General features: G+C 46.3%; 1 protein-coding gene across 3 annotated transcripts in view; it reads right to left on the bottom strand.

Moving 5' to 3' along the window:
• ren (renin) overlaps positions 1-16,165 on the bottom strand; it is a 74,764-nt gene that overhangs the window by 30,805 nt on the left and 27,794 nt on the right. Inside the window, exon 1 of one of the 3 annotated variants that reach the window (XM_062053646.1) lies at positions 10,871-11,688. The exons of the other annotated variants lie outside the window; for them this stretch is intronic. Within the exon in view, the coding sequence (XP_061909630.1) occupies positions 10,871-10,965 (95 nt within the window). The 5' untranslated portion in view covers positions 10,966-11,688. Of the gene's footprint in view, positions 1-10,870; positions 11,689-16,165 lie in introns of those variants that run through there. 3 annotated transcript variants of the gene reach the window in all.

Genomic DNA, 16,165 nt, shown 5'->3' with positions numbered 1-16,165 from the left:
CTTTGTGCCCCTTTATTCCACATCTGTAGCATGTCACGTTGGCATCTTCATCTTTTCTATTGCCAGCTTGTGCCCTTGGTGGAGCTCTGCCCTGTTTTACATGGGTCTTCATCACATTGTCTGTAGATTCTGTCTTCTTCATTTTCTCGCTCTCTTCATAAACTCTTAGTCTCCTTTTAAAGTCTGCAAATGTAACTGTATCTTCATTTTGTGTTACATGGACTGCTAGGGGCTTGAAGGATTCTGGTAGCCCATTTATCACCATGGCTACATTTAGTCCGTCACTCATGGTTTCACCAGCGTCTTTTAGGGCCATGATAATGTTCTCTGCTCTTATAATGTAGTCTGTAACATTCTCACCTTCTCCCATGTGTAGCTTGGTGAGTGATGTGTACAGATTGATGATCCTCGGCTTACTTTTTCCGGAGTAGTGTTCTCTTAGTATTTTCAGGGCTTGTCTGCCATCATCTGCAGCCTCGTGTCTTATTAAGGATAAGCTTTTGTCATCAATGAGTCTGATCAGTTCAGCATAACAGTCAGTATTCTTCCTCCTATGTTCAGCTTGAGCTTCTTCATTGCCAGATGGCGCATTCAGGATCGCCTCTTTTAATTTTAGAATGTGTAGATGACCTAAAAATCTTGTTTCCCACAGGTCATATTTTTCATCTGATCCATCAAAAAGAAGTTGCGGGGCTGGTGTCGCCATTCTGTTAGCCATCTCGCGTATTGCGTCGCGAAAAACTTCTTCCGAGCTTTACTCACTTTATCTCCAAGTTGTCCACAGAAGCTCCGTGTTAATCCGTCACGTTAAACTTCCTCCAACTCTTCCTGGGCCCATAACCTGTCACGTTTCAGTGCACAGTGTCCACACGTATCGGAGAATAAAGTAATACTCTTAATCTTTAGCCTAATGGCATATTTATTACAAGTAGCGGCTGAAAATGGCGCGTCTCACAAAGAGAGCGTAATGACGTCACATCCTGTGTACGTACCGTAAACATATAGAACATACAGCACAACACAATAGGTACCGTAATGCAATGAGTAAGGGCGCAATCCAAACACAACATTTAACAGATTACCCCATTAATTTGAGCGAGGATGAACGATTCGTGGATGAGGCACGTTAGAGTGAAGAACTAGAGGCAGTGCCGGACGTATCTTTTTTCGCTCTGACCGTAACTTAGGTACAAGCTGGCTCATTGGATTCCACACTCTCTCCTTTTTCTATTGTGGATCACGGATTTGTATTTTAAACCACCTCGGATACTATATCCTCTTGAAAATGAGAGTCGAGCACGCGAAATGGACATTCAGAGTGACTTTTATCTCCATGACAATACATCGGTGACACACTTAGCTACTGAGCTAACGTGATAGCATCATTCTCAAATGCAGATAGAAACAAAAGAAATAAACCCCTGACTGGAAGGATAGACAGAAGATCAACAATACTACTATCAGGAGACACCGAACCAAACACTGGACATGTAAATACACGGTTAATGTGTATTCGACGCTTGTCGAAGCCTAGCAATGCTGTTGCTAACGACGCTAACTTAACAACGGGACCTCGTCAGAGCTATGATAAAAACATTAGCGCTCCACCTACGCCAGCCAGCCCTCCTCAGCTCATCAACACCCGTGCTCACCTGCGTTCCAGCGTTTGACGATGCGGTCGGCGGCCCGGAGACGTAGGAAGTCAAGGTGAGTTCGCCGCTAGCGCGTCTGCTATCCAAGTCAAAGTCCTCCTTGTTGTGTTGCTACAGCCAGCCGCATACACCGATCCCACCTACAACGTTCTTCTTTGCAGCCTCCATTGCAAAAGATTCACCAACACAGATGTCCAGAATACTGTGGAATTTTGTCGAAGAAAACAGAGCTCTGTGTATTGTGTCCAATATGGTCCAAACACTTCCGTGGATCTCTGGACGTCACGCGCATACGTCATCCTCCAAAGGCGTTTTGAACCGGAAGTTTAGCGGGAAATTTAAAATTGCACTTTATAAGTTAACCCGGCCGTATTGGCATGTGTTGCAATGTTAAGATTTCATCATTGATATATAAACTATCAGACTGCGTGGTCGGTAGTAGTGGGTTTCAGTAGGCCTTTAACAAAGTATTAGTGATATTGTTATTATAAGCGCTAACGTTCATAAACTATTTAGAGCAGCGCCGTGATCACTTTCAGGTGTCCCTATGTTTACATCATCGTGTTGTCTGCCGCTTTCTGGCTTCCCTGCTCCCTGTAAGTTTATTGTAGATCATAAATCATGCATCTCACCTGGACATGAGACGCCTGAGAAGGTAATCCGACAAGTTGGGACATTTTGACAGCTATTTCGGACGTGGAACTGGCGAGGATGAAAATCCCACCTCCCACCATGTTTCTTCGCGAGGATTATGAGTCATTTTTTATCCAAATGGGAATATATGAACATTCTAGCAGTCGGCAGCAGACCTTGTACAGTAAGTGATGTTTTATTATGTTTGTTGGCGCTCATGAAGTCTGCGGTCAGTAATAGTGTTGTCCCGATACCAATATTTTGGTACCGGTATCAAAATTATTTCTGTTATTTTCCGGTACTTTCCGATACTTTTCTAAATAAAAGGGACCACATAAATTGCAGTATTGGCTTTATTTCAACAAAAAATATTTCGCTACATTAAACACATGTTCCTTAGTGCAAGTTTGTCCTTAAATAAAATAGTGAACATACAGTACAACTTGTCTTTTAGTAGTAAGTAAACAAACAAACACTCCTAATTAGTCTGCTGACGTATGCAGTAACATATTGTGTCATTTTCCATTATATTATTTTGTCAACATTATTAAGGACAAGTGGTAGAAAATTATTCTACATGTTCATTTACTGTTAATATTGTCATGTCTGTGTTCATGTTTTTGTTTGGCCATGTGCTGTTTTGTTTTTTGGACACTTCCTTAGTTCCTGGTTTCACTTCCTGGTTTTGTTTTGTTTCCATGGTTACTCATTAGTTTCACCTGTTCCACGTTTGGACTCACACACACCTGTCTCACGTTTTCACATTGTCATGTCACGCACCTGTTCACAGTTAGTCACGCACCTGTTTTCACTTATCATGTCACTATATAGGCTTTTCTGTTTCTGTTGTTCGTCCTGGCGACATCACCCATTCATGCCATATCCACAGTTCCTTGTCACGTTAGTTCTTGTTTCATCTCTTGTCACGTAAGTTTTTTGTTTGTTTAATGTTCATAGTTCTCCGCCACTGTGCGCGCCTTTTGTTTTTTTCCTAGTGAAGTTTTTTTTACCTCCGCTGTGAGCGCCTTATGTTTGTACCCTTTTGTTTGTACTTTGTAGTTTATAGTTATAATTAAACTATGTCTTTACCTGCACGCCACGTCCGTTCCATTTCTTTTGCACCACGGGAGAGCAAACCACGTCAAAGACCAAGTCTTGACAGATGTCGCCAGCATAAGAGCTCTCCCGCAAAAAATTTGGACAATTTTGACGAGGCAACGTGGGAGGTCCTCCGCGCGATGGAGGAAGAGACACTCCGCCATTCCCCCATGGAGCGCAGGGATCTCATGTGGGGTCCGACCGGCAAACTGGTGCCGATCAGCTCCCTTTGGCCCGGGGACGTTGGCACGTCATCCCTGTCCCGGAAGCGGCGCTCCAGACCGAGGATGTCAGGGAAGGTGAGCGGACAGCACGCTGCGCTCCTGCAGGCTCCTCCCCCTCCGGGCGGAAATGGAAATCAGCCAGCCTGGCAGCTCAAGGAGCACTCCACAGACCTGGAGATTGTTTTCCCAAATTCTTTACCGGTTCAATCACAGTCACCCAATTTTCATGCCCCGCCCCCCAGGACTCATGCCACGCCCAAGTCAGAAATTTTTTTTTCACCCACAAAAGCCCAGGTGGGGGGGAACGAAAGACCTTTTGGACAATTTAGAGGGGAGGATTCTGCCCTCCTCCTGAACCCCCTCCGCCCACCCCAAAAGACGGTTCCAGACCGCGGGGAGCGCGTCTGGTATCCGCTCCTTGAGGGGGGGGCTAGGGCTGGGAATTGTTCAGGTGGGGTGGGTCAGCATCGTCACGCCAAGCCACAGCCTCCAGCACGACCACCACCACCTGTCTTTCGACCTGCCAAGCCACAGCCACCAGCACGACCACCACCACCTGTCTTTCGACCTGCCAAGCCACAGCCACCAGCACGACCCCCACCACCAGTCTTTCGTCACGCCAAGCCACAGCCACCAGCACGACCACCACCACCAGTTTTTCGACCATGCCAAGATCCACCTGCTCCACGCCCAGCTCCACGCCAAGCGCCACCAGTACCTGCTCTACGCCAAGCGCCACCAGTACCTGCTCTACGCCAAGCACCACCAGTACCTGCTCCACGCCAAGCGCCACCAGTACCTGCTCCACGCCAAGCGCCACCAGTACCTGCTCCACGCCAAGCGCCACCAGTACCTGCTCCACGCCAAGCGCCACCAGTACCTGCTCCACGCCAAGCACCGCCAGTCGCAGCTTCACGACGCCAAGTGCCGCCAGTGGCTGCCCCACGCCGCCAAGTGCCGCCCGTGGCTGCCCCACGCCGCCAAGTGCCGCCCGTGGCTTCCCCACGCCGCCAAGTGCCGCCCGTGGCTGCTCCACGCCGCCAAGTGCCGCCCGTGGCTTCCCCACGCCGCCAAGTGCCGCCCGTGGCTTCCCCACGCCGCCAAGTGCCGCCCGTGGCTTCCCCACGCCGCCAAGTGCCGCCCGTGGCTTCCCCACGCCGCCAAGTGCCGCCCGTGGCTTCCCCACGCCGCCAAGTGCCGCCCGTGGCTTCCCCACGCCGCCAAGTGCCGCCCGTGGCTTCCCCACGCCGCCAAGTGCCGCCCGTGGCTGCCTCACGCCAAGACCAAAGCCAAGACCAAGACCCGCCAAGTGACCAAGACCAAGAACCGCCAAGTGACCAAGAACCGCCAAGTGACCTAGACCAAGACCCGCCAAGTGACCAAGACCAAGACCCGCCAAGTGACCAAGACCAAGACCCGCCAAGTGACCAAGACCAAGACCCGCCAAGTGACCAAGACCAAGACCCGCCAAGTGACCAAGACCCGCCAAGTGACCAAGACCAAGACCCGCCAAGTGACCAAGACCAAGACCCGCCAAGTGACCAAGACCAAGACCAAGTCCAAGCACCGCCACGCCAAGACCAACCACGCCAAGTCCAAGACCAACCACGCCAAGTCCAAGACCAAGACCCACGCTGCCAAGACCAAGACCCACGCTGCCAAGACCAAGACCGCCAAGGCCAAGACAAAGACCCCCCACGCCAAGCTTCGCCGCCTGACGCACCAAGCCAAGCTTCGCCGCCTGACGCACCAAGCCAAGCTTCGCCGCCTGACGCACCACGCCAAGCTTCGCCGCCTGACGCACCACGCCAAGCTTCGCCGCCTGCCACGACAACGCGCCCACCTCCTCGTCGGCCAAGGATGTGGCCATTCCATGGGCGTCCGCCACGCCAGGTGCGCCGACCTCCTCGTCTGCCACGAATGTGGCCATTCCCAGGTCGCCCACCTCGTCAGGTTCAGCGGCGGTCTACCCGCCGCCGCCACCTGACTCTGCCCCGGTGGATTCGGGGACACCTGGTCTGGCGACCCACCGCCATGTCCCCCTCCCTCCCTCCCATGACTCTTGATCCTGTTTTTTGTTTTTGGCCATCTGGGATCTGTCCGTAAGGGGGGGGTTCTGTCATGTCTGTGTTCATGTTTTTGTTTGGCCATGTGCTGTTTTGTTTTTTGGACACTTCCTTAGTTCCTGGTTTCACTTCCTGGTTTTGTTTTGTTTCCATGGTTACTCATTAGTTTCACCTGTTCCACGTTTGGACTCACACACACCTGTCTCACGTTTTCACATTGTCATGTCACGCACCTGTTCACAGTTAGTCACGCACCTGTTTTCACTTATCATGTCACTATATAGGCTTTTCTGTTTCTGTTGTTCGTCCTGGCGACATCACCCATTCATGCCATATCCACAGTTCCTTGTCACGTTAGTTCTTGTTTCATCTCTTGTCACGTAAGTTTTTTGTTTGTTTAATGTTCATAGTTCTCCGCCACTGTGCGCGCCTTTTGTTTTTTTCCTAGTGAAGTTTTTTTTACCTCCGCTGTGAGCGCCTTATGTTTGTACCCTTTTGTTTGTACTTTGTAGTTTATAGTTATAATTAAACTATGTCTTTACCTGCACGCCACGTCCGTTCCATTTCTTTTGCACCACGGGAGAGCAAACCACGTCAAAGACCAAGTCTTGACAAATATCTGCTTATTTTCTCTTTTACCATGTTCTCGCTACACTTCTGTTAAAATGTAATAATCATTTATTCTTCTGTTGTTTGATACTTTACATTAGTTTTGGACGATGCCACAAATTTGGGTATTAATCCGATACCAAGTAGTTACAGGATCATACATTGGTCATATTCCCAGTCCTCATGTGTCCAGGGACATATTTCCTGAGTTTATAAACATAATATACATAAAGTAAAAAAACGAAAGAAGATGTTGTGATGCCAAAAAATATCGACATAATCATAGTAGTATCGACTAGATACGCTCCTGTACTTGGTATCATTACAGTGGATGTCAGGTGTAGAGGCTGTATAGTACCGAATATGATTCATTAGTATCGCAGTACTATACTAATACCGGTATACCGTACAACCCTAATAATCATTGATGAAGAAGGAAAAAAAGCAAACGTGATGCGTTTTTTAAATTAATGCTTAAAATGGGCAAAATACGTAAATATTAAATGTTATTATAAATGTGCCTGTTACTACATTACATATAAACTTACATCATGTATATAAAACTCTAATGGAGGTGTTTAGATGTTTTTAGGGGGCTCTATAGAAAGAATTGAACGGCTCTATGGTAAGCAGACTTTTGTTTATTAGTTTACTTAATATTTAGAATGCCTTAAAAAAAAATCTGTCTACTCGTCATGTCTTTTACAATGATTGTGAACGATAGGCAACATTCCAAAAAAAGTGCAGTTCCCCTTTAAGAGTGTTTTGAGACAAGAGCTGTTAGTCAGATGATTGTTATGCTTTAATTTGCAAGCAAAAATTTGCACCAATTAAAAGTTTAAAAGTTTTGTCACAGAATCAATTAAGCTCGTAAGTTGCAGTACTAATGTAAAATGTGTCATTTTGACCAATGAGTGCCGCTGTTTAGCACTGTGTTCACTGTTTTAAAAATGCAACATTTTGGTTGACTTCTGCATAAATTTAATCAGGAAAACTGTAAGATAACATTGATTTTTGCCTAACATCTTGGTAAACCCAATTAAATACATTTATAGTTAAGGTAAGAGCAAAGGTTTAAAAATGTGTAGCTGACAACAGATACAAGAGTGTGTGTAACTGTATAGATGTAAGAACAAGGGGGCATGGTAAGATATATCCACCCCAATATTGGAGTCAGACGCATTTATCCCAAAGATGGTGACAGACCGGCGCTAGGGGGTTCTATAGCCCCATCAGAAATATGTTAAGCATTCACCCCTTTTTCAGCCCGCCCCTTCAGGGCGATTATTTGTATTTGGACCACATAACCTACTCAGTGGCCTAGTGGTTAGAGTGTCCGCCCTGAGATCAGTAGGTTGTGAGTTCAATCCCTAGCTTCCACCATCCTTGTCACGTCTGTGGTGTCCTTGACACTTCACCCTTGCTCCTGATGGGTCATGGTGAGGGCATGTCAGCTCCCGCCATCAGTGTGTGAATGTGTGTATGAATTGGTGAATGTGGAAATAGATTCAAAGCGCTTTGAGTACCTTGAAGGTAGAAAAGCGCTATACTACTGTTAGACTAATCATGTATATATTATCACACAACTTTTTGCTTAAGGGTCGTTGCTATAGTTATTATCTGTATTTTTCTATCTGTGCAAAGCTGGCAATCCAAAAGATTGCCAGCCGTCTCGTATCGGTGTTGTGTCCAGACTCGGCCTGCTGACTGCCAAAGCCGAACACCGTTGTGACGCAGACAGAGCAGAGACAAGGCGATATCACCAGTGTCAACACATTTGCATTTTTGTATAATCATATATTGTGTCTAACTGGAGTTGTCGAGATTACCCCCTTCCCTCAGCGACAGCTTCAGTTATGTAACCAGGGACCTCCCAAATAAATAGAGGAAGCACGCGGTTTGGACTTTTAGAACGTAGTTTGGATCTGTAACTAGAATACAGCCCAAAACACGTGTCTCCTCATTGAGACAAATTCAACTCTGTCTCTGCATGATTCCTTGCTTCTCTGTCTAATAGATGTCATCAGTGTTTGAACCTGACAACTAGTATGACCCATTTACCATATTAATTCAACGTGCTGACAGGACATGGAACAGAAAGTAAAGGTGCTTCAAAACACAGAGACCAAACAGGAAACACTTACAAAACAAGAGCACCAGGACAGGAAGTGATTCTAAACGCAAAAACACAGAAAAACCTAAACATAACCAAACTGTCAGTCGCAATTCTGACATTGTTGTGGCAAAGCAGCGGCACCTTGTAGCCTATAGGCGTTTATGTGTAATTTCCTTTATTTAACCAGGTAAAGACTCATTGAGATTAAAATCTCTTTTTCAAGAGTGACCTGACAAAGAGGGCGGCACAAACAAAGTTATAATATTAATTACAACAAGACAATACAACAGAACAACATCAGTTATACCACAACAGGTCAAAAATAATGTCAAATGAATAAGTAATAATTCAATTTAAAAGCAAGTACATTGCCCAACAGAACTGGTTTCTCGATCTTTTAAAATGGACTTAAACTCCCCCAAAGTGATCAATTCTGGTAGAATAACGCCACCTTAGATATGGCTGCATTTAGCACTAGCCTAAGTTGGGTCAGCTTGGACTAAACAACATCAAAAGCACACTGCAAGAGTTCAAGGGTTTGCACTGCAGAGGGGGATGAACAATATATGACCGCATCATCTGTATAGAAATGGAACGCAGCATCTGATATTTTATCACAAAGATTGTTCACGTAAAAGGAGCACAACAACGGTCGTAATATTGAACCCTCTGTAATGCCCTTTAACACAGGGAGGAAAGATAAAGAAGACCCAGCAAACTGGACACACTGTGTTTTATCAGAAAGGTAATTAGAAAACCAGTTTACAGCATGCCCAGATACGCCAATCCTGTGCAACCTATCTGCAAAAAACGTATGATAACGCCTTTGACAGGTTAATAAATAGAGCTGCACAATATTTTTTGCAGTCCAATGCTCCAGTTATGTCCTTCACAACTTTAATGGCAGCGGTTATTGTGCTGTGACGTTTCCTAAAGCCTGACTGATGTTGTGATAGAAGACAATGGTTGTCTAAAAATTCTTTAAGTTGTTCGCAAACACAAACTTTTCAAGAACTTTTGCTAAAATACATAATTTAGAGATGGGTCTGTAGTTGTTAACAGCTGTGGGATCACCTCCTTTCAACAAAGGTAAAACATAGGCAGATATCCATATGTTAGCAATCGCATTACTAGACAAGGAAAGATTAAAAATATGTGTAAGCGGTTCTGCAATAAAATCAATGGCTGACTTCAGAAAAATGTTGTGATCCAAAAAATATATCCAATGCATAGTTGTCAGGTTTCAATAATTATGCATATGGATAAAAACACTTGACACATTTTGAATATATTGTTTGGCTATTAGCAAGCGCATGAGCGCTGTCCTTTGCTGTGTTTGTCACCTTTGCATGTGAAACATTTTTGCCATCGCCGCTTGTGTTAGGCTTCACTAATATGTTGACTATTCTGTGGTCAAATTCAGTTAAGATTAATTGTATAAGGAACATGCTTTGTATCTGTATCATAACTGATTTTGATGTAAAAAATGGAAAACTGAAGTCATGAAAATCTTTTAGTTTTTTAGCCCCCACATGAATCAGTCAAGCCCCTGAAACCGTCCCTGATTCGTCCCATCTTAAAATAAAAAAATATTTGATTTTAAAATCTTTAACCCCTCATCATAGGTTTCTTTATAATGTCTTGTTAATTTACATTCTTAATTAAAAACTACATAGGCCTTTGTCTTTTGAGTGAATTCAAATCATCCTAAAACTAAAATGTATCCATTATTTTATTGTTAACCTCAATAATAGTTTAAATGGGTTGTCATCTAATTTCAGCGCCAAATTAACACCAAAACAATGCCAAAACAGCTGCAGGTCAGTTTTTTAGGAGTAATGTCAGTGTGAGTACACTGGGGGCGGCGTGGCGTGGTTAGGAGAGTGGCCTTGCCAGCAACCTGAGGGTTCCTGGTCCGATCCCCAGCTTCTACCACTCTAGTTAGGTCTGTTGTGTCCTTGAGCAAGACACTTCACCCTTGTGTAACCCATATGTTACTTTAATAAAGCACTGTACAAGTACTAAATAAAACAGTTAATGAGATGTCTGGGCTAGATCAGAAGAAACTAAATTCAGCTCTAGGAATGGAGAGTAATAAAGACTGAACACAGGTTTCAAGTTTAAATGGTACCAAATTATATTAAAGAATAATAGGAAAAATAACAAACAAACATTAACATGTAAATTCAAATAGACATTCACATATTCCACAAGTTGACAGAAACTTTCAATATTTACAACAAATGATGTACTTAATTCCATCCTTATTTTTCTACCAACGATGGTATAGGCGCAACACAATTCAGAGTTCATTTAAACGGCCCCGCAAAGTCCACGTTGTGATGGCAGTGTCCAGGGGGGTTTTAGTGAAGGGGCGGGGGAAAGGTGATTGTTCAGGAGGGCGGTAATGAACACGTTGCATTTTGGTGGAAAAGAAGGAAAACAGAGGGTGGCTGCTAAAGAGCCTCCTACCCGCCCGGGGCTCGGTTGGGTGGATTCAGTTCAGTTGGTTGGTTCGGTTCCAGGCATAAAACTTCAGACTCTAGTTTGGGTTCTAAGCTCGCCATCCAACCTGGCCTGTATAAAAGGGCAGGACCAGTCAAATTTCCAGTGTGCACACAAAAGAAAATACATTCAAATACTAAATACTAAATAATACAACTGTATTCAAATAGCAAAGTATATTCCTTAATACTGTACAATAATTCATAATCCAATTAGAATAAATAATATAATAATTGTTATATTGAAATATTCATTTCTCTAATAGTATCAAAATAAAAAAAAAACACTGCATCCACAAATAGAGTGCTAGCAGACACAGTGGTTAACTGGACTGCTTCATAAAGTGCCTTGGATGCATAGCACTGATAACCATCAGCAAGTAAAACAACCCAAGGACAATCAGACAATTGTTTAACAGTGATAACATTTCATTCAATGTGTTACTATATTCAGAGAAACCGGCATATAAGTAGATGCTAACAGCTCCATTCAAAACGAATGCAGCGGCTAGGCTACGTAAAGCTACACAAATGCAACTCACCAATTCCGCAGATAAATCACACTCAAACACTCCCGCGGGACGACCCACGGCTCCGGTAGTCGGCTCCTACAGTTCAACATTATTACATGTCAGTTTAGAAGGCTTAGTTAATCAGTAAAAGCGTAAAACCGAGTCACATACCTGCAGCAACCTCACACAGCGTGTCCCTCTCGCTCTCACCGGTAGCAGCCCACTTCCGGGTTTTATGCTATTCTGACAGCTGCGTTAGGTCACGTGACCACGTGACGTAATGACGCACGCAAGGACAGCTTAGACGACGATTAAATAAATAAATAGAAAGGATATTTAATGGGGTTTTGTCACCCGGGTTACATCCTCCCCCCTTTAGATCATGCAACTCCTGATGCATGCTAAACGTCGCAAACATCCGATTTGAAAAGGTTGTTTGCTGCATAGGTAGTGAACGCTTCGTCATAGGCATTGACTAAACCATGAAATAGCGTCCGAACAACGGAAATGAGAGGATTACCTAACGCCGCATATTGAAGGCGATTAGGAGGTTGACGCTGACGACTAGGACGACTGATCACAGGCGTGGTTTCAACGACACTATCAGGCAAGTTCGCAGCTTCAGGTGGTAATTCTGATGGACTGAGCAGCGGCTCGGTTTGGCAGGGTGATGCCTCTGCTTGGTCAAGGAGCTCTGGTTCGTCCACAGGTGGGTCTTCTTCAAATAGACCGGTTGGTGGGTTTTCAAGAGGCTCTGGTTCCTCTTCTTTCACAGGTAAATAAGCTTCAGATTCAGCAGAGGACTCTCCATTGGCAGGTAAGTGCACAGTTTCTGAAACAGGATCGACATGAATGACTGAAGGCACAGGTGAGGAATACACAGCCGTGGGCAGCGGCTGAGTGCAGTGTTCAGCGGAGGGTTCGACAGCGTGCGAACTCTGGAACTGAAAAGTGGTTGGTGGAATAAGAACTTGAGGTAGATTCCATTCCTCTTCCTCCAAGTCTTTAGATTGATCAACTGTTACTGGCTTCCGGCTCCGGGTTACAGGGCGTCGTGGTGGTGTAACTGGCAATGGATCTGAACCACCACTAGCTGGCAGAAAAGAGCATGGGAGGAGTAGATCTCTGTGGAGCGTACGATTGGGTCTATCTGCCCTGTTCTCAGGCCGAACTGTGTACACCGGGAGGTCCCCTGCACGCTTCACAACGACGTAAACATCGTGCTCCCACTTGTCTTCAATCTTGTGCTTGCCACGCAGCCTGACATTTCGCACGAGAACTCTATCTCCTTCCTCCAGACTCGACGGAGTGACTCGCTGATCGAAACGAGTTTTATTCCTTCCGCCAGATTTAGCAGCATTCTTCGAAGCAATTTCAAAACTCTCTTCAAGTCTGGACCGCAGGTTCTCAACATATTGGGAATGAGAGGTGGCTTGTCTTCCCCGCACAGGTAAGCCAAAGGCCAGATCTACCGGGAGTCGCGGTGAACGGCCAAACATCAGTTCATACGGCGTAAAACCGGTGACATCGTTTCTCGTGCAGTTGTAAGCGTGCACTAACGGTTTTACGTGTTCCTTCCATTTGGCTTTCCTCTTGTTCTCTAGGGTCCCAAGCATGCTGAGTAGGGTCCGGTTGAACCTCTCGACTGGGTTTCCCCGAGGAGGGTAAGGGGTTGTCCTGGTCTTTACGATCCCAGCGAGTTGGCACAGTTCTTTTATGAATTTAGACTCGAAGTCAGGCCCTTGATCCGTGTGGAGACGTTCAGGTATTCCGTAGCACACGATGAAGTTCTCCCATGGACACTTTCCCACTGTCTTCGCCTTTTGGTTTGCGGTGGGTATGGCTATTGCAAACTTTGTGAAGTGATCGGTGAAAACCAGAATATCTTTAATATTGCTTTGATCGGGTTCGAGTGATAAGTAGTCCATGCAGAGCAACTCCAAGGGACGACTCGTCTTGATGTTGACGAGTGGTGCTGATCTTTCAGGAAGTGCCTTGCGTCTCACACAACGATTGCAGGTCTTGATCTTATTCTCCACGTCAGCTGCCATACGAGGCCAGAAAAAACGGGTGCGTACGAGGTCCAAAGTCCGCTCTATGCCCAGGTGACCCATGTCATCATGCAAGCTGGTCAGGACTACGGACTTCAACTCCTCCGGTAACACCAGCTGGAAAGAGACTTGTTCTCCGTCATGCCTCCTCCGGTACAAGATGTCGTCTTGTATTTCAAGACGATTCAGCTCCCTTAGCAACAGCGCAAGGTCCGGGAGTTCGCTCCTTGCAGTTGGGGGAACCTTTTCCCCAGTGTCCATCTGGTGAATGACCTCTCTGATAACTGGGTCAACCCGTTGCTTTTCCTTGAGGTCCAGATGTGACAGGGCGGGAACAACTGGTAGGCCATGATGGTCTTCACTGCCGTAGCAGTCAGGGACTGCGTTGGCTGACAGACTCAGAGACTCGACCAGGGTGATCTGACTTCCTGCGGAACTGCTGGGCTGACTGGTGACAAGACAGCGGTGGCAGATGGCAGATACGATGTCTGGGTCGAGTTCTTCCACTTCACTCTGTTCAACCACATGTTCTTCCTTGAATTTGTTAATCAGGTCCCAGTCCTTCTGCACTGACAGGTCAGCAGGCTGGTTGTGAGGGCGGCGTGATAGAGCGTCGGCATCGAGGTTGTGCTTCCCGGCTCGATACTGCAGCTTGAAAGTGTAGGTGGACAGGGCAGCAAGCCATGCGCAGTACGCTTACACAAACAGTGCAGAGAGGGGAGAGATTGCTGCTCTCACCAACGTCACGCAGCAGCTCGCTAAACAGCTGGCCGACATCCAGAAGCAGCTCGCAACACTCACTGCTGCCCAGTCAAGATCCTGTCAGTCTGCTGCTTTCAAGCCCACGCCTGGTGGTATGTCGGGTAAGGGCCAGGGGGCGGGCAAGCAACTAAAAGAACCCGTCTTCTGTTCCCAAGCCTGGCTACTGCTATCGGTGTGTGGTGAAGATGGTCACATAAGGACATACTGTGATAACCCCCCGAACCCTGCATTTGTTGCTGCTAAGAAGAAACAGTTTGCAGAAAAGCAACAAAGCTGGCAAAGATCTAACTTCTCGTCCAGACCATCTTTAAACTAGAGTCAGTTCCAGTTGTGGGGCAAACCGGAACTGTTGTGGACCCACAATGTCCCAATCTGAAGAAGAAACATGCCAAATGTCAAGAAATGACCCAAAGCACTACAGCTGTTCCATCCCGGTTACCTAAAGGCTTGGTCGGATCCCGTTGTACAGCAAACATCAAAATCGCTGGCGAAGAATTCAACTGCTTGTTGGACACCGGATCGCAAGTAACTACGATCCCAGTCTCGTTCTACAACCAGCATTTTGCGGACCAGCCAGTGAAACCCCTGCGAGACTTACTGCAAGTTGAAGGAGCTGCGGGACAGGTCGTTCCGTATCTCGGATATGTGGAGATGGTGGTCACCTTTCCAAGAGAGTTCCTGGGAGCTGATTTTGACGTCTCAACGCTAGCACTGGTGGTTCCTGACGACAAAGCTCATCAGTCCCAGGTGTTAATCGGCATGAATACACTGGAGCCGTTATACAACCAGCATTTGGGGAGTGACTTCTCCAACTTCCAGCCGACGATAAATGGCTACAGAGCAGTGCTGCAACTACTGCAAATACGCCACCAGCAACAACAACAAGGCTGCGACGGAGTTGTGAGGTTAGCCGGCAAGTCGCCGGTCCTCATCCCTGCTGGGCGCACCACCGTCGTCGATGGCTCAATCCCCACCAACATGCTGTCTCCCGGTCAGTGGGCGCTTGTGGAGCATTCCGCCTCACCATTGCCAGGTGGGCTGTGTGTCAAAAATTCTTTGATTATGCTCCCAAGCCACTCCCACAAGAAGATTCCGGTCATCCTGAGTAATGAGTCTGACCAGGATGTGACCATCCCACCTCTCTCCACCATCGCAGAACTTGCCGTGTCACCACAGATATTGTCGCACAGCATGTCAACAAGCTGTTCACCATCTGAAAGTCCTCGCATCAATCTAAAGCTGAATTTTGGAGAGTCACCTATTCCACCGGAGTGGAAGGCAAGAATCATGGAGAAACTCCATCAGATCCCGGACGTCTTCGCACTCAGTGAACGGGACTTTGGACGCACGAACAAGGTGAAACATCACATAAAACTGGATGACGAAACTCCGTTCAAACACAGAGCAAGACCCATTCACCCTTATGACATCGAGGCCGTCCGACAACATCTCAGAGACCTGCTGGAGGCTGGTGTCATTCGTGAATCAGAGTCGCCATTTTCATCACCAATTGTCGTGGTCCGTAAGAAGAACGGGGACATACGCTTGTGCATAGACTACAGGAAGCTGAACCTTCAAACGGTTAAAGACGCCTACCCCTTGCCAAATCTGGAGGAGTCTCTTTCCGCTTTGACCGGTTCCAAATGGCTCAGCGTTCTCGATTTAAAATCTGGATATTACCAGATCGAGATGAACGAACAAGACAAAGCTAAGACAGCTTTCGTGACGCCCATCGGATTTTGGGAATTCAACAGAATGCCCCAAGGGATAACAAACGCTCCATCCACATTTCAGCGATTAATGGAGAAAAGCATGGGGGATCTCTATTTAAAGGAAGTTCTAGTTTTCCTCGACGATCTCATCGTATTTTCAGATTCCCTGGAAGAACATGAGCGGAGGCTGCTGCGGGTATTGCATCGTCTAAAAGGACATGGTCTG

The sequence above is a fragment of the Entelurus aequoreus genome, linkage group LG07, assembly GCF_033978785.1.
Source record: "Entelurus aequoreus isolate RoL-2023_Sb linkage group LG07, RoL_Eaeq_v1.1, whole genome shotgun sequence".
NCBI lineage: Eukaryota > Metazoa > Chordata > Actinopteri > Syngnathiformes > Syngnathidae > Entelurus > Entelurus aequoreus.
Note: the sequence above shows the minus strand (reverse complement) of the source record. Positions and strands in the feature narration are given on the sequence as shown.